The sequence below is a fragment of the Chlorocebus sabaeus genome, chromosome 6 (genome assembly GCF_047675955.1).
Source record: "Chlorocebus sabaeus isolate Y175 chromosome 6, mChlSab1.0.hap1, whole genome shotgun sequence".
NCBI lineage: Eukaryota > Metazoa > Chordata > Mammalia > Primates > Cercopithecidae > Chlorocebus > Chlorocebus sabaeus.
In genome coordinates, this window is record NC_132909.1 from 8906642 (window position 1) to 8925563 (window position 18922).

The 18922-nt window shown below is 53.0% G+C and overlaps 1 protein-coding gene across 1 annotated transcript; it reads left to right on the forward strand.

Annotated features, from left to right (window-relative positions):
* Positions 1 to 11080: 11080 nt before the first annotated feature.
* KCNA7 (potassium voltage-gated channel subfamily A member 7) lies at positions 11081 to 16279 on the forward strand. The gene is made up of 2 exons (XM_007997503.3): positions 11081 to 11650; positions 12816 to 16279. Exons 1-2 carry the CDS (start codon positions 11096 to 11098, stop codon positions 13629 to 13631), a joined length of 1371 nt encoding a protein of 456 aa, XP_007995694.2. The 5' UTR covers positions 11081 to 11095; the 3' UTR covers positions 13632 to 16279.
* The last annotated feature ends 2643 nt before the right edge of the window (positions 16280 to 18922 follow it).

Here is an 18922-nt window from a genome sequence, read left to right on the forward strand (position 1 = left end):
AATAAAATAGGCTGGGTGTGGTGGCTCACACCTGTAATCCCAGCACTTTGGGAGGCCATGGTAGGAGGATCCCTGAGATCAGGAGTTCAAGACTAGCCTGGGCAACATGGCGAAACCCCTTCTCTACTAAAAATACAGAAATTAGCTGGACATGGTGGCATGCACCTGTAATCCCAGCTACTTCGAAGGCTAAGGCAGGAGAATTGCTTGAACCTGGGAGGTGGAGGTTGCAGTGAGCTGAGACTGTGTCACTGCACTCCAGCCTGGACAGAGCAAGACTCTATCTCAAAAAATAATAATGATGACTGGGCACAGTGCCTCACACCTGTAATCCCACCACTTTGGGAGGCCAAGGCAGGCAGATCATGAGGTCAGGAGATTGAGACCATCCTGGCCAACATGGTGAAAACCCATCTCTACTAAAACTACAAAAATTAGCTGGGCATGGTGGCCTGTGCCTGTTGTCCCAGCTACTTGGGAGGCTGAGGCAGGAGAATCACTTGAACCTGGGAAGCAGAGGTTGCGGTGAGCCAAGATCGCACCACTATACTCCAGCCTGGCAACAGAGTGAGACTTTGCCTCAAAAAAAACAAAACGACAACAATAAATATATATATATATATATATATATATATATATATATATATATATATAAAAATAAAATAAAAGGGAGAAATCTGCCAAAGGAAAGGGATAATAGGCTTAACAGAAGTCTGGCCAGGCGCAGTGGCTCATGCCTGTAATCCCAGCACTTTGGGAGGCCGAGGCGGGCGGATCACAAGGTCAGGAGATCGAGACCATCCTGGTTAACATGGTGAAACCCCGTCTCTACTAAAAATACAAAAAAATTAGCCAAGCGTGGTGGCGGGCACCTGTAGTCCCAGCTTCTCGGGAGGCTGAGGCAGGAGAATGGCGTGAACCCGGGAGGTGGCAGAGCGTGCAGTGAGCGGAGATCGGGCCACTGCACTCCAGCCTGGGTGACAGAGCAAGACTGTCTCAAAAAAAAAAAAAAACAAAAAAAAAACACCCCAAAACAGAGGTCTGAAACACAGCAGAGGAGACATTAAACTTTAAAACTTTGGCTGTGCGCAGTGGCTCACACCTGTAATTCCAGCACTTTGGGAGGCCAAGGTAGGTGGATCACGAGGTCAGGAATTCAAGACCAGCCTGGCCAAGATGGTGAAACCCCGTCTCTACTGAAAATACAAAAATTAGCTGGGCATGGTGGTGGGTGCCTGTAATCCCTGCTACTCAGGAGGCTGAGGCAGAAGAATCGCTTGAACCCAGGAGGCAGAGTTTGCAGTGAGCCAAGATTGCACCACTGTACTCTAGTCTGGGCGACAGAGCAAGACTGTCTCAAAAAAAAAAAAAAAAATACAGCTCCAAAATAATCCCTGATTCCATGTCCTGCATCCAGGGCACACTGGTGCAAGGAGTGGGCTCCCAAAGTCTTGGGTAGCAGAGTCCAGCCCCAATGTCTCCTCACACAGATTGGAGTTTAGTGCCTGCAGCTGTTGTAGGCTCAGGGTACAATCTGCTGGCAGATCTATCACTCTGCAGTCTAGAGGGCAGGGGTCCCCTTCTCACAGCTCCACTAGTCAGTGCCCTGGTGGGGACTCTATGTTGGGCCTCCAACCCCACCTTTCCCCCCAGCAATATCCTAGTAGAAGCTCTCTGTAGGGACTCCAACCGTGCAGCCAACTTCTGCCTGGACAGTCAGGCTTTCCTACACATCCTCTGAAATCTAGGTGGGAGCTGCTAAGCTTCCTTCACTCTTGCATTCTGTGCACCTACAGGCTTAATCCCACATGAAAGCTGCCAAATTTTATGGCTTTCACCCTCTGGAGTGGTGGCCCAAGCTATACATGGGGCCCTGTGAGTCATGGCTGGAGATGGAGCAGTAGGGATGCAGGGAAGCAGTGTCTCCAGGCTGAACAGGAGACAGGACCCTGGATCTGGCCCAAGAAACCACTCTTTCCTCATATGCCTCAGAGCCTCTGATTTGAAGACTCCTGAAATGCCTTCAGGGCCTTTTTCCCATTGTTTTGGCTGTTAGCACTTGGCTTTCTTTTAGTCATGCAAACCTCTCTAGCAAGACAATACAGCCTGCTTGTATTTCTCTCCTAAAAAATGCTCTTCTCTTCTCTACCACATTGCCAGGTTGTGACTTTTCCAAACTTTTATGCTGTGTTTCCTATTTACTGATTGATTTTTCAGAGACAGGATCTCACTGTGTCACTCAGGCTCGTGGGCAGTGGCTATTCACAGGCATGATCCCACTCCTGATCAACACAGGAGTTTTGACCTACTCCACTTCCAGCCTAGGTCAGTTCACCCCCTGCTAGGCAACCTGGTAATCTCCCATGCCTGGGAGGTCACCATATTGAAGCCAAACTTAGTATGGACACCCAATCAGCATAACACACTACAGCCCAGAACTCCTGGGCTCAAACAATCCTCCTGCCTCAGCCTCCAAGTAGCTGGGAGTACAGACACGTGACACAGAGCCTGGCTGCCTCCCTTTATTTATTTATGACGGAGTCTCGCTCTGCCGCCCAGGCTGGAGTGCAGTGGTGCGATCTTGGCTCACTGCAAGCTCCGCCTCCCGGGGTCACGCCATTCTCCTGCCTCAGCCTCCCAAGAAGCTGGGACTACAGGCGCCCGCCACCACGCCTGGCTAATCTTTTGTACTTTTAGTAGAGACGGGGTTTCACCATGTTAGCCAGGATGCTCTTGATCTCCTGACCTCGTGATCCACCTGCCTCGGCCTCCCAAAGTACTGAGATTATAGGTGTGAGCCACCGTGCCTGGCCCTTTTTTTTCTTTGGAAGCAGAGTTTCACTCCGTCACCCAGGCTGGAGTACAGTGGTGCAATCTCAGCTCACTAGCTCACTGCAACCTCCGCCTCCCAGGTTCAAGCAATGCTCCTGCCTCAGCCTCCCAAGTAGCTGGGATTACAGGCACCCACTACCATGCCCAGCTAATTTTTGTATTTTTAGTAGAGATGGAGTTTCACCATGTTGGCCAGGCTGATCTTGAACTCTTGACCTCACGTGATCCACCTGGCTTAGCCAGGTGTGAGCCACCACGTCCAGCTGAGCCACCATGCCTGGCACCCTTTTAATTACAAATTCCTTTTTCTGTTTTTTTTTTTTTTGAGACAGAGTCTCCCTCTGCTGCCCAGGCTGGAGTGCAGTGGCGTGATCTCAGCTCACTGCAAGCTCCGCCTCCCAGGTTCATGCCATTCTCTCGCCTCAGCTTCCCGAGCAGCTGGGACTACAGGCACCTGCCACCACACCTGGCTAATTTTTTGTATTTTTAGTAGAGACAGGGTTTCACTGTGTTAGCCAGGATGGTCTCAATCTCCTGACCTCGTGATTCGCCTGCCTCAGCCTCCCCAAGTGCTAGGATTACAGGTGTGAGCCACCGTGCCCGGTGTACTTTTAATTATAAATTCCAACTTTAAGTTGTGTCTTTACTCCTGTGTCTGCTCACAGGCTGTTAGAAGCAGCCACATCACTACTTGAACACTGTGATGCTTAGAGACCGTAGGTCATCCTTTTTTTTTTTTTTTTTTTTTTTGAGACGGAATCTAGTTCTGTCACCAGGCTGGAGAATGGCACGATCTCGGCTCACTGCAATCTCCGCCTCACAGTTCCAAGTGATTCTCCTGCCTCAGCCTCCTCAGTAGCTGGGATTACAAACACGTGCCACCACGCCCAGCTAACTTTTGTATTTTTGGTAGAGACAGGGTTTCACCATGTTGGCCTGGATGGTCTTGATCTCCTGACCTCGTGATCTGCCCTCCTCGGCCTCCCAAAGCACCATTCTTAACCTTCCACAAATCCCTGGAGCATGGAAACAATGCACCAGGCTCTTTGCTAGATTGCAGCACAAGTGACTTTTACTCCAGTTCCCAACAATTCCTCATTTCCACCTGAGGCCTCATCAGCCTGAACTTCACTCTCCACATTTCCATCAGAATTTTGGTCACAACCATTTAACCAGTCTCTAAGAAGTTCCAAATTTTCCCTGATATTGTTATGCTCTTATGGCCCCTCCAAACTCTTCTAACCTCTGTCCACTAACCCATTCTAAAGCTGCTTCCACATCTTCAGGTATCTTTTTTTTTTTTTTTTTTTTTTGAGACGGAGTCTCTGTAGCCCAGGCTGGAGTGCAGTGGCCGGATCTCAGCTCACTGCAAGCTCCGCCTCCCGGGTTCACGCCATTCCCCTGCCTCAGCCTCCCGAGTAGCTGGGACTATAGGCGCCCGCCACCTCGCCCGGCTAGTTTTTTGTAATTTTTTAGTAGAGATGGGGTTTCACTGTGTTAGCCAGGATGGTCTCAATCTCCTGACCTCGTGATCCGCCCACCTCAGCCTCCCAAAGTGCTGGGATTACAGGCTTGAGCCACCGCGCCCGGCCATCCTCAGGTATCTTTATAGCAATGCCCCCCTCTGCTAATTTTCTGTGTGAGTCCATTTCGCATTGCTAAAAAGGAATACCTGAGACAGGGCAATGTATAAAGAAAAGATATGGGCCAGGTGCGGTGGCTCATGCTTGTAATCCCAGCACTTTGGGAGTCAGAGGCAGGCAGATCATTTGAGGCCAGGAGTTCAGGACCAGCCTGGTCAATATGGTGAAACCCCATCTGTACTAAAAACACAAAAAATTAGCTGGGCATGGTGGTGGGTGCCTGTAATCCCAACTACTTGGGAGGCTGAGGCAGGAGAATCGCTTGAACCCAGGAGGCAGAGGTTTCAGTGAGCCGAGATCGTGCCATTGCACTCCAGCCTGGGCGACAAGAGTCAAACTACGTAAAAAAAAAAAAAAAAAGAAAAAAGAAAAGAAAAGAAAAAGATAAATTTAAATTATCTGGGTGTGGTGACTCAGGTCTGTAGTCCCAGCTACTTGGGAGGCTGAAGTGGGAGGATCTGCTTGAGCCTGGGAGGTCAAGGCTGCAGTGAGCTGCAATAGCCACTGCATTCCAGCCTGGGCAACAGAGTGAGACCTTGTCTCAAGAAAAAAAATGTTACCATCACCAGTGATACGGCATATGGACGTCATATGCCCCCAGTATGATATAATGACAAGAGTAATGCCTCTCTGGGGCATTCTCTCTACCCCCAACCCACAAAAAATATAACCTCAAACCAATCAAGATAACAGATCAGAGGAACACACATTGAGAGACAGTCTACAAAACAACTGACTAGTATTCTTTCAGTTTCCAGATCATGAAAGACAAGGAAAGAGTAACAAACTATCACAGATTGCAGAAGACTAAGCAGGTATGACAACCAAATGCAACATAGTAACCCAGACTGCAGCCTGGCAGGGGAAAAAGACATTAGTGGAAACACAGAAAACCTGAATGAACTCTGTCATTTTGTCAAAAGTATTCTGCCACCTCGACGTCTTGTTTTTTTGTTTTTTGTTTTTCTGAGACAGAGTCTCGCTCTCTCGCCCAGGCTGGAGTGCAGTGGCACGATCTTGGCTCACCGCAACCTCCACCTCCCAGGTTCAAGCGATTCTCCTGCCTCAGCCTCTGGAGTAGCTGGGACTACAGGGGCCCGCCACCATGCCCGACTAATTTTTGTACTTCTAGTAGAGACAGGGTTTCACCATGTTGGCCAGGCTGGGTCTCAAACTCCTGACCTCAGGTGATCCGTGCCCCCCAGCCTCCCAAAGTGCAAGGATTACAGGCATGAGCCACTGCTCCGTCCAATGTCTGAACATTAACAAACGTTGCCAAAGCAATGCAACGTTTTAACATTTGGGGAACCTGGGTGATAGATATTTTTTAAATGTCTGTACAATATTTGTAATTCTTCTGTAAGGCTAAAAATAGTTCAAAGTGAAAATGAAACAAAATGGGCCCAGCACAATAGCTTCACACTTGTAATCCCAGCACTTTGGAAGGCTGAGGTGGGTGGATTACCTCAGGTCAGGAGTTCAAGACCAGCCTGGCCAACGTAGAGAGACCAAAACTCGACTGGGCACGGTGGCTCATGCCTGTAATCTCAGGACTTTGGGAGGCCAAGTCGGGTAGATCACAAGGTCAGGAAATCGAGACCAGCCTGGATAATACAGTGAAACCCCATCTCCACCTAAAATACAAAAAAAATTTAACCGGGCATGGTGGCACGCGCCTGTAGTCCCAGATACTTGGGAGGGTGAGGCAGGAGAATTGTTTGAACCTGGGAGGTGGAGGTTGCAGTGAGCCAAGATTGCGCCACTGCACTCCAGCCTGGGTGACAGAGCGAGACTCCGTCTCAAAAAAAAAAAAAAAAAAAAAAGAATGCAGTTCTAGAGGTTAGACGTCTAAAATGGGGTGGCAGGGCTGTGTTTCTTCTGGAGGCTCTAGGGGAGAGTCTGTTTCCTTGCCTTTTCTAGCTTCAGGAAGCCACCCCCATTCCTTGGCTCATGGCTGTTCCTCCATCTTCAAACTTCAAAGCCAGCACCATTGGCATCCTCTCTTCTCTGACCTCTATGTCCATCCTCACATCTTCCATGAATCAGACCTTCCTGCATTCCTCTTATTTATTTTTTTATTTTTTGAGACAGAATCTCACTCTGTTGCCCAGGCTGGAGTGTGGTGGCTCAGTCTTGGCTCACTGAGGCCTCCACTGCCTGGGTGCAAGCAATTCTCCTGCCTCAGCCTCCCCAGTCACTGGGATTACAGGCGACCGCCACCATGCCCAGCTAATTTTTATTATTTTTAGTAGAGATGGGGTTTTGCCATGTTGGCCAGGCTGGTCTTGAACTCCTGGCCTCAGGTGATCCACCCGCCTCAGCCTCCCAAAGTGCTGGGATTACAGGCGTGAGCCACAGTGCCCAGCCACATCCCTATTTTAAAGACCTTTATGATTAGTGTGCCTACCCAACTGATCCAAAATAATCTCCCTAACTCATCAGCCTTAATTTTTAATTTTTTATTTTTTTGAGACAGGGTCTTCCTTTGTCACCTAGGCTAGAGCACAGTGGTGTGATCATAGCTCACTGTAGCCTTGACTTCCTTGGCTTAAATGATCCTTCCACCTCAGCCTCCCAAGTAGCTGGATTACTGGGGTGCACAACCACACCTGGCTTTTTGTTTTGTTTTTGAGACAGAGTCTCATTCTGTCACCCAGGCTGGAGTACAGTGGTGCCATCTCAGCTCACTGCAACCTCCGCCTCCCAGGTTCAGGTGATTCTCCCTCCTCAGTCTCCAGAGTAGTTGGGATTACAGGTGCGAGCCACCTACCCAGCTAATTTTTGTATTTTTAGTAGAAAAGGGGTTTCACCATGTTGACTAGACTTGTCTTGAACTCCTGACCTCAGGCAATCCAGCCACCTAGGCCTCTCAAAGTGCTGGGATTACAGGAGTGAGCCCAGTGCCTGACCCACCTGTTAAATTTTGTTCTAACTTATTGAGCAAAAAATGGCACCTTGGCTGGGTGCAGTGGCTCACGTCTGTAATCTCAGCACTTTCAGAGGCCATATCAGGTGGATCCCTTAAAGTTAGGAGTTCGAGACCAGCCTGGCCAACATGATGAAACCTCATCTCTACTAAAAATACAAAAATTAGGTTGGGCGCGGTGGTTCACGCTTGTAATCCCAGCACTTTGGGACGCCAAGGTGGGCGGATCATGAGGTTGGGAGTTTGAGACCAGCCTGGCCAACATGGTGAAACCCCATCTCTACTAAAAATACAAAAAATTAGCCTGGTGTGGTTGCACACACCTGTAATCCCAGCTACTCGGGAGGCTGAGGCAGGAGAATCACTTGAACCCAGGAGGCGAAGGTTGCTGTGAGCCAAGATCATACCACTGCACTCCAGCCTGGGTGACAGAGCGAGACCCCATCTCAAAAAAAAAAAAAAAAAAAAAAAATTAGCTGGTGTGGTGGTGCACGGCTGTAATTCCAGCTACTCAGGAGGCTGAGGCAGGAGAATCACTTGAACCCGGGAGGGGGAGGTTGCAGTGAGCCGAGATTGTGCCGCTGCATTCCAGCCTGGGCAACAAGAGCAAGACTCTGACTCAAAACAAAAGCTAAAACAAACAAACAAGAAAAAAAGAGAATGGGAGAAAAGAGGAGACAGAGACCAGAAAGTTGGGGGACAAAGAGAAATAGAGAAGGCCAAAGACCATGAAATAAATGAACAGACTCAGACAGAGGGAAGATGGAGACCCAGAGAGAGGGATACAGAAGTCCAGGGGACACAGCACCCCAAAAAGGGTGGGTGCGGTGGCTTATACCTGTAATCCTAGCACTTGGAGAGGTCTAGTATGGTGGATTGCTTGAGCTCAGGAGTAGAAGACCAGCCTGGGCAACATAGCAAGACCCTGCTTCTACAAAAATTACAAAAAATAGCCATGCATGGTGGCTCACGCCTGTAATCCCAGCACTTTGGGAGGCCAAGGCAGGCAGATCACCTGAGGTCAATAGTTCGGACCAGACTGATCAACATGGAGAAATCCCATCTGTACTAAAAATACAAAATTAGCTGAGCATGGTGGCACATGCCTGTAATCCCAGCTACTTGAGAGGCTGAGGCAGGAGAATCACTTGAACCTGGGAGGCGGAGGTTGCGGTGAGCCAAGATTGCACCATGGCACTCCAGCCTGGGCAACAAGAGAGAAACCCTGGCTCAAAAAAAAAAAAAAAAAAAAAAGCAGGAGATCATTTGAGCCCAGAAAGTTGAGGCTGCAGTGAGCAGTGCCACTAGACTCCAGCCTGGGTGACAGAGTGAGACCCCATCTCAAAAAAAAAAAAAAAAAAAAAAAAAAAAAGGACAGAAAAAGGAAGAAAAGAAAAGAAAGAAAAAGAAAGAAGAGCGTGGGGCGCGGTGGCTCACGCCTGTAATCCCAGCACTTTGGGAGGCTGAGGTGGGCAGATCACCTGAGATCAGGAGTTTGAGACCAGCCTGGCCATCATGGCAAAACCTCGTCTCTACTAAAAATACAACATTTAGCCTCGTGTGGTGGCAGACGCCTGTAATCCCAGCTACTCCGGAGGCTGAGGCAGCAGAATTACTTGAATTCAGGAGGCGGAGGTTGCAGTGAGCCAAGATCGTGCCACTGCACTCTAGCCTGGGCAACTGTGCAAGACTCTGTCTCAAAAAAAAAAAAAAAAAGAAAAGAAAAAGAAAAAGAAAGGGCTGGGAGCGGTGGCTCACACCTGTAATCCCAGTACTTTGGGAGGCCAAGGCAGGCAGCTCACGAGGTCAGGAGTTTGAGACCAGCCTAGCCAACATGGTGAAACCCTGTCTCTACTAAAAATACAAAAATTAGGTGGGCATGGTGACGGGTGCCTGGAATCCCACCTCCTCAGGAGGCTGAGACAGGAGAATCGCTTGAAATCCACAGGCGGAGGTTGCAGTGAGCTGAGAACACACCACTGCACTCCAGCCTGGACAACAAGAGTGAAACTGTCTCAAGAGAAAGAAAAAAGAAAGAAAAGAAAAGAAAAGAAAGAGAAGGGAGGAAGGGAGGAAGGAAGCAGGAATAGAAGGAAAGAAGACAGATAAAGAGCGCCAGGATTAGCAGGGTGTTCTAACCCCTTAGCGCCTCGCTCCACACCCCCAGCAGAGGGCGACCGGAACTTCTTTCCTGGGAGTCTCCGTGATCAATCCCCTCCACTTCCCCCAAGCCCATCCGATGGGGCTATTTTTATGCAGTGTCACCGGACACCAGTGCCTAGAAGGCCACCGTCTTGTCTCTACGCCCTTCAGTTCCTGAGAATGACCCTGTGGCATCTCCCCGGCCCACACCCTCAACCCCCACCGTTCCTGGCAAGCCCAGCCTCCTTTTGCGAGAGTCATAGCCACAGCTCAGGCCCTGCTGGATCTCAGAGTCTCGCGAAGAAGCCAGGTGGAGACTCTAGGGCGAACTCTGGGGAGAGAATGGGGCGTGCGTGCACTGCTCAGTGGTTTGCAGCTGCCAGAGTGACCCTAGCACGGGACAGCCACCAGGACTGTGGCAGGACCCACATGGGGTGATGGTCAGGGAGACATTCAGAGATAATGACTCCCTAGACTCTAAGTCCTCTAGAGACGCTAAGGGGAGACCCAAAGGGGAGGGGGAGAGGAAGCCTGAGGCAGAGGCATGGAGGGCTAAGAGATAATGAGCAAAAAGAGACCTAGAGAGGAGAGACAAAGAGACCAAGAGAGACAAGAGATAAACGGAGACAGACCAAGAGTCAAAATAAAAACGGAGATCAAGACGTAGAGGCTGGCAGACGGACCCATACAGAGGCCCCCAGAACGACGAATCTCAGAAATAAATGACTCATGGAGATACTCAGAGATACATCCCAACAGAGACAGAGACCCACAGGGGACAGCTGGATACAGAAACACAAGAGAGAGACAGAGGCGCAAAAAGGCAACTCCAGGCCGGGCGCGGTGGGTCACGCCTGTAACCCCAGCACCTTGGGTGGCCAAGGCGGAAATATCACTTGAGGTCGGGAGTACCAGAACTGCCTAGCCAACATGGCGAAACCCCGTCTCTACCAAAAAAAAAAAAAGAAAAAAAAATTAGCTGGACTTGGTGGCACCTGTAATTCCAGCTATTAGTGCTGGGGCACTAGAATCGCTTGAGCCCGGGATGCAGAAGTTGTTGCAGTGAGCCGAGATCCTGCCACTGCACTCCAGCCTGGGCGACAGAGGGAAACTGTCTCAAAAATAAAATAAAATAAAAGAAAGAAAGAAAAAAGAAAAGAGGCCGCTGCAACCGAAGGCTCAGATTCTGACGAGACACACGCACATGGAAACTTGGAGAGACGCAGGACACGATCCTGGCGGCAGAGGGACAGAGGGAAAGGGGACCCCGGGACGGCAAAGGCGCAGAGCAGGCGCTGGCGGCGGCGGCGGCGGGGCAGGTCGGGCGTCCCGGCAGAGGGCGCGCGGTCGCCCTGTCGCCCTCCGCTCCGCCGGGGTCACAGTGCCCCCTCCCCCGCGCCCTGGCCGCCCTGCCGGGCTATTTTTACGCGCGGACACCGGACACCGGGCTGGGGCTGGGGCTGGGGCGGCGGCGTTGGCCGAGGCGGGGCCGCACCGGGGCCGGGCATCGGGGCCACACGTCCGTTCGCGGGTCGCTGGGGCTGCGCGCGCCATGGAGCCGCGGTGCCCGCCGCCGTGCGGCTGCTGCGAGCGGCTGGTGCTCAACGTGGCGGGGCTGCGCTTCGAGACGCGGGCGCGCACGCTGGGCCGCTTCCCGGACACTCTGCTAGGGGACCCCGCGCGCCGCGGCCGTTTCTACGACGACGCACGCCGCGAGTACTTCTTCGACCGGCACCGGCCCAGCTTCGACGCCGTGCTCTACTACTACCAGTCGGGCGGGCGGCTGCGGCGGCCGGCGCACGTGCCGCTCGACGTCTTCCTGGAGGAGGTGGCCTTCTACGGGCTGGGCGCGGCGGCCCTGGCGCGCCTGCGCGAGGACGAGGGCTGCCCGGTGCCGCCTGAGCGCCCCCTGCCCCGCCGCGCCTTCGCGCGCCAGCTGTGGCTGCTCTTCGAGTTTCCCGAGAGCTCGCAAGCCGCGCGCGTGCTCGCCGTAGTCTCGGTGCTGGTCATCCTCGTCTCCATCGTCGTCTTCTGCCTCGAGACGCTGCCTGACTTCCGCGACGACCGCGACGGCCCGGGACTTGCTGCCGTAGCCGCAGCCGGCCCGGTGAGAGGCGGGGCGTGGGTGGAGATGGGCGGGGTTTGGGAGGAGAGGGGCGGGGTCCAGAGGGGACCTGGCCAATAATAAGGCGGGGCCAGGGGCTACGAGGGGTGGGCCAGCCAAAGACAGGGTGGACGGGAGGCGGGGCCTGAGGATCCGAGTCGGAGGACCTGCCCCATCAGAAGGTGGGGTTGAGGTCAGTGAGAAACCCGGTGAGCAGAGGGCAGGGCGCTTGGTGCAAGGGGTAGGAGGACAGGAACCATAAAAATCAGAGCTGAGGGGCCCCAGGAGAGCCTGAAAACTCCGGGGTCTGTGCGGCTGGGAAGGATGTGCTGGGGGTGATGAAAGCCAGGCCCTGAATAACGCCAGCTGAGGGTGCTGGAGCCCGAGGGGTAAGAGTAGGAAGAATCTATGGAAAGAAAGCCAGGCTTAGGGGCCAGAGGAGGGGCCTAGAGCTCAGCTTGCAGAGGTCTTTCTTTCTTTCTTTTTTTCTGTGAGACAGAGTTTTGCTCTGTCGCCCAGGCTGGAGTGCAATGACGCTATCTTGGCTCACTGCAAACTCCGCCTCCCGGGTTCAAGCGATTCTCCTGCCTTAGCCTCCCAAGTAGCTGGGATTACAGGTGCAGGCCACCACGCCCGGCTAATTTTTGTATTTTTAGTAGAGATTGGGTTTCACCATGTGGGCCAGGATGGTCTCTATCTCCTGACCTCGTGATCCGCCCGCCTCAGCTTCCCAAAGTGCTGGGATTACAGACGTGAGCCACCGCGCCTGGCCGCATTATAGTCTGGGCTGGGACAGGGGAGGGCAAGGAAAAGCTAGGCACAAGGTGGTGGGGCCAGGGCAGGGACCCTCCGCATCTAGAAACTCAACAGTGGAGGCGGGACTTTCGGAAAGAAGAGGTTGCACCCTACTCAAACATGAGTTCCCACGCATGAAGGGGCAGGAACCACCTCTCCAGCCACCCACCAGGTCAGGAAACCGAAAGTCAATGGCCCAGGGATGATTCATGGGATCCTGGGAGGAAGTCTGGGACAACCAGGTCACCGAGGGCCTTGGTGCAGCGGCTACTGACCAATGTGTAAAGAGGAGCTGGGTATTTAAATGATGATTAAGGCTGTCCCCGTGTCCCAGCCCCAGCCTGACCCTCCCTGAACACTTTCCTCCCTACAGTTCCCCGCTCGGCTGAATGGCTCCAGCCAAGTGCCTGGAAATCCACCCCGCCTGCCCTTCAATGACCCGTTCTTCGTAGTGGAGACGCTGTGTATTTGTTGGTTCTCCTTTGAGCTGCTAGTACGCCTCCTGGCCTGTCCAAGCAAGGCGATCTTCTTCAAGAACGTGATGAACCTCATCGATTTTGTGGCTATCCTGCCCTACTTTGTGGCACTGGGCACCGAGCTGGCCCGGCAGCGAGGGGTGGGCCAACAGGCCATGTCACTGGCCATCCTGAGAGTCATCCGATTGGTGCGTGTCTTCCGCATCTTCAAGCTGTCCCGGCACTCAAAGGGCCTGCAAATCTTGGGCCAGACGCTTCGGGCCTCCATGCGTGAGCTGGGCCTCCTCATCTTTTTCCTCTTCATCGGTGTGGTCCTCTTTTCCAGCGCGGTCTACTTTGCCGAAGTCGACCGGGTGGACTCCCATTTCACTAGCATCCCTGAGTCCTTCTGGTGGGCGGTGGTCACCATGACTACAGTTGGCTATGGAGACATGGCACCTGTCACTGTAGGTGGCAAGATAGTGGGCTCTCTGTGTGCCATTGCTGGCGTGCTGACCATTTCCCTGCCTGTGCCCGTCATTGTCTCCAATTTCAGCTACTTTTATCACCGGGAGACAGAGGGCGAAGAGGCTGGGATGTTCAGCCATGTGGACACGCAGCCTTGTGGCCCACTGGAGGGCAAGGCCAATGGGGGGTTGGTGGATGGGGAGGTACCTGAGCTACCACCTCCACTCTGGGCACCCCCAGGGAAACATCTGGTCACCGAAGTGTGAGGGACAGTTGAGGTCTGCAGGACCTCACACCTCCCTGGAGGGAGGGAGGGAGGGCAGGGTGGAGGGCAAGGCTGGGGGGAGGGGATTGGGTTTAGGAAGAGCTAGGTTAAGTGGTAACGAGTGGGGAAACACTGAGTCTTGTTGGGTCTTGGGTTGTGTGGTTTGGTAGCTCCTGTGGGTATCTCCCGAAGCAGCAGCGGATGGCAATGGGTTGTGTTGCGTTAATGAAGACTCAATTGGTTCATATTACACTGAGTTGTGCAAAGCTCATGGAGCCTTTTGGGGTAGTGTTGAGATAGGTTTGGTCATATCATTTTGTGAGTTTCCTAGTCAGTGTTGGGTTTCGTTGGGTTGTGAGTCTGGGTGAGTGTTGTCTAGCTGCATTATGTAGGATTCTGTGGTTTGATGGGTCCCCTAGGGCCATGTTGGGTCAAGTTAGATGGTCCCCTATGGCATGGTTGAGAATGATTGTGTGTGGTGTTCAGTTTCATTGAGACATGGCGGAAATTGTGTAGCTTTGTGATTCTTCCAGGACCATGTTATTTTAAGTTCTGTGAACTTGTGAGTCATGTAGAAATGTAAAGAGTCAAGTGGTAGAATTTGAGCTTTCTAGGTAACACTGGGCTAAGTATGTATGACCAAATTAATCTTGTAGAATTCTGCTGGGCTGAATTGTGTAGAGGTGTGTGGCTGGACATTTTTCACGGCCACAGCGAGTTGAGTTGTGTTGAATTGTACAACCATATGAGCCTTGTAAGGCCAGTTCAGTTGGGTCATGCCACTGTTTGAGTCTCATAGGGCCATGTTGAGTTGAGTTCCATTGAGTTGTGTCACTATGTGAGTCCTACAGGAAGTTGGGTTGAGTTGGACTGTGTGAGTGAGTTCCATAGGGCCACATCGGGCTGTTTTGCGTTTAGTGGTAGCACCAGGACCCAAAGGTAATAGCAATGAGGAAGCATCGTGTATCAGGGAGCAAATGCGGTGGCGAGGGCTCTGGGAGATGTGCTGAGCTGGCTCCCCAGCTCACTGTAGGGGGACTGGATTCTGTATCCATGGTATTGGGTGTTCATCCAGAGGTGATTGGGGTGAACTAGGAAAAGGTGGATGCTCCTCCTCTTTACCCCACATCCACTTTATTGTGCTGTTCACCCCCAATCTCCCCTACAGTTTTATGCTCAGACATGGAGGTCAGAGCCACAAGGGAAGGGGTAGAGGGGGAGAAAACTGTACTCTGTCCAGACATGATAGAGGGACAGAGCCAAAAGGATGGGGAAAGAGACCCAGAAAAAGGAAGAGATGGAAACCCAGAGAGACAGAGACCCAAAGGGAGAGACATAGAGACTCAGGGAGAGGAAGACAAAGACCTGGAGGGTGGGGTCTGGCAGAGATGCAGAAAAGGGGAACAGAAATCCAGAGTGAGGAGGTGACAGAGACCAAGAGCAGGGGATAGAAGCTGGGCGAAGTGGCCCGCACCTGTAATCTCAGCACTCTGGGAGGCCAAGGAAGGGGGATTGACTGAGGCCAGAAGTTGAAGACCAGCCTGGGCAACATGGTGAGACCCCATCTCTACAAAAAATACAAAAATTCGCTGTGGTGGCACATGCCTGTGATCCCAGCTACTCAGGAAGCTGAGGCAGAAGGATCCCTTGACCCTGAGAGGTAGAGGCTGCATTGAGCCATCATTGCATCGCTGCACTCCAGCCTGGGTGACAGAGGGAGCCCCTGTCTCAACAAACAAAAAGAGTGGGGGGACAGAGACCCAGGGGGCAGTGTCAGGCACCCAGAGTTAGAGACAGAACAACAGAGTCTCAGGGAAAGAGAACCACAATAGAAAAAGGCAGAAAAGGCCGGGTGCGTGGCTTATGCCTGTAATCCCAGCACTTTGGGAGCCCGAGGTGGGCAGATCACGAGGTCAGGAGATGGAGACCATCCTGGCTAACATGGTGAAACCCCGTCTCTACTAAAAATACAAAAAAATTAGCCGGGTGTGGTGGCGGATGCCTTTAGTCCCAGCTACTCAGGAGGCTGAGGCAGGAGAACGCGTGAACCCGGGAGGCGGAGCTTGCAGTGAGCCGAGGTCGCACCACTGCACTCCAGCCTGGGCAACAGAGCGAGACTCCGTCTCAAAAAAAAAGAAAAAAGAAAAAGAAAAAGGTAGAAAAAGTTGGTGCCCCTGAACCCAAGAGTGACGTACAGTCTATTCCATAGAATCACAGAGCGATCCTGAACCAGGCCTGTCGCCTACCCTCCCCGCAGCTCAGGAAGGCTGTCAGACAGGCTGGGGGCCTCCCTCTGTTTTCCAGGGGAGAAACCTGAGTCTCAGAGCAGGGGAGTGGCTTCCCAAGGTCTCGCAGCTTGTCCCCAGGGGCTAGGCAGGCTGTCTGTCTGCTTCACATGTCCCCGTCAGCCTGCTGGGACACACAGGTCCTCCTGAGTTCCATAGCCTCATTTCTTACAGACAGGGAAACTGAGGCTCAGAGCGGCGGAGGTTACCCAAGGTCACAAGGCCGAACATTTTCAGAAGTCTTTCAGAACTCAAAGGGCATTTAGAGGAGAAGGAAGGCTAAAATCACTAACACATATAGGGCTTCCTTTGGTATCAAAGTACTTTACTTGGATTAATTTATTAAAACCTATCCAGTGGTTTACAGACTGTTGTTGTTATTTTTAGCCATACCCACCCCTTTTTTGGGTCAAATAAATCTTCCTTAGAGACACCAGTGGGAAGCATGGGAAGGGAACTGGTTGGAGGAGAACACACCTCCTCTTGGCAACTCGAAATGCAGCTCAGGAATTCAGTGTGGAAACCCCTGGTTTCATCTGAGCACCTTTTCATACAGCTAAAGAGACGAAGGTACAGATGGTGGGAAGAGTTTGATAATGGTTGAAATTAATAGAAGCTTTAGGTAGTCACTTGTCTCTGAAATGGAGAGAAAGCCACATTTAGGGATAGAATGGAGACGGACCTCACAGTGACAAGAGACAAGTCAGACTCCAGCACAGAGACCTAAAGAGGAGATGCAGAGACAAACTGAGGCCAGGAGGGAGGAGGGGCCCAGAGCAAAAGAGAGAAATCCAAGGGCGAGGGGGAAGAGGGCAGATGGCCAGGAGTGGGGACAGAGACCCCCACAATGGGAAAGAGAAGCAGATAGTGACCCCAAGAGAAAGGATGCAACAGACTCAGAGAGAAGGAGACTGTGACCCAGTGAGGGTAGACAGATATCCAGAGAAGAAAACTGGGACCCAGAAAGGGGGGGGAACAGGCACCTGGGGGGGAACAGAGACCACAGAGAAGGGGGACAGAGACCCAGAGAAAGAGAGGGACAGAGACCCAGAGAGATAGGGGGACAGAGACCCAGAGCGGGGGAGACAGAGACCCAGAGAGAGAGGGGGACAGAGACCCAGAGAGAGAGGGGGACAGAGACTCAGAGAGAGAGGGGGACAGAGACCCAGAGAGGGGGACAGAGACTCAGAGAGAGAGGGGGACAGAGACTCAGAGAGAGAGGGGGACAGAGACCCAGAGAGAGAGAGGGGGACAGAGACCCAGAGAGAGGGGGGGGACAGAGACTCAGAGAGAGAGGGGGACAGAGACCCAGAGAGAGAGGGGGACAGAGACTCAGAGAGAGAGGGGGACAGAGACCCAGAGAGAGGGGGACAGAGACCCAGAGAGAGAGGGGGACAGAGACCCAGAGAGAGAGGGACACAGAGACCCAGAGAGAGGGACACAGAGACCCAGAGAGAGAGGGGGACAGAGACCCAGAGAGAGAGGGGGACAGAGACTCAGAGAGAGAGGGGGACAGAGACCCAGAGAGAGGGGGACAGACACCCAGAGAGAGGGGGACAGAGACCCAGAGAGAGAAGGACAGACCCAGAGTTGGAGGGAGACAGAAATCCAGAGACAGGAGGACAGAGATCCAGACAGGGAGAGGACAGAGACTGTTTCTCAGTCACGCTGTTTGGAAACCTCATCCCTACTATCCCCTCCAGGACTAGAAGCTAGAGTCTAGAGTGCTCCTGCTATGGGGCAGGATGTATTGGGTGTTTAGGAACAGGGAAGTGTGGAGAAGCCAGAGAGGTGACCCGAACACACACCCAAAGCCTGGGAAGTGGCCCTTCCCCCCGCCAATAAATAACTGTGAGGAGCAGGAAACACCCTAACCGGGGACACCCTCCTGCCACCTTGCCATGCTATATTTAGGCTGAGGGGGTGTGGGATGACCCCTGAGGCAGGTGTCAATTTTCCTTCTGAAAATAGCACAGGCAGAGGGAGGCAGAGTCTCAGGGTGGAGGTGTGGTGGGGTGAGGAGCCCGGCTGCCCTCATGACTGTCCCGAGACACTCTAGCTCCGATCCCATCCCTGTCTTTCTGAGGGTCTCTCAGGGGCTCTGTCCCCTTCTCTGGAGGGTCTGCCGTCAGTCTCTCTGGGCCTCTGTCTTCTCTCTGGGCTTCTGCCCTCCCCCACTCTCTCTAGTCTTGATCCCCCTCTTTCTTTTGGTCTCTCCCCACTTTTCCATGCCTTCATCTGTCATCGGGCACCATTTCTGGAAGGAGGTGATTGTTCTTAAGACACATCTGTCTATCTCTGGGTCCTACGATACCTTGCATGTCTCTTATCTGAGCTCAGGACAAGACCCTCTCCCCGGTCCCCATCCAGGAAATTCCAGGGGAGAGGAGTATGCGGGAGCCCCCACATCCACTGTCTCCCGGGGCCTGGGGCCTTATCACTGCCCAAGCCCAGCTGGTTAATGTCTGGCGTGGAGCTCCTGGGAAGTGGGGAGGAGAGCAGAGAGTGGGAATCTGCCCCGGGATTGACACGCAATTGGCAAAAGACGGCAAAGGAATCTCAGGCCCAGACTCCTGGGGCTAATGGAGGAGGAGGCTGGGGGCTGGACTCCTGAGTCTGAGACGGGGCGGGGTTGGGAGGTGGTGGGGGGAACTGTGGGCTTAGTACTCAGGCGCCTGGGGCTCGGGGGAGAAGTGGCTGGGGTCGCAAGTCCTGAGTCTGAGGGAGGAGGGGCTGGATGCCTGGACTCCTGGGTCTGAGGGAGGAGGTGCTGGGGGCCTGGACTCCTGGGTCTGAGGGAGAAAGGGCTGGGGGCCTGGACTACTAGGTCTAAAGGAGGCAGCTGGAGACTGGGACTCCTGTGACCAAGGCGGCCGGGTTGAACGAGCGAGGCCTGGCTTCCAAGGTCCCGGCACGCCTGTGCAAGGCAGGATCCCCCGGCCCCTCCTCTGCCGTCCGGCGCCGCCCCGCCCCCGCCCCCGACCCAGGCCCTGCCGAGAGTGAGCAG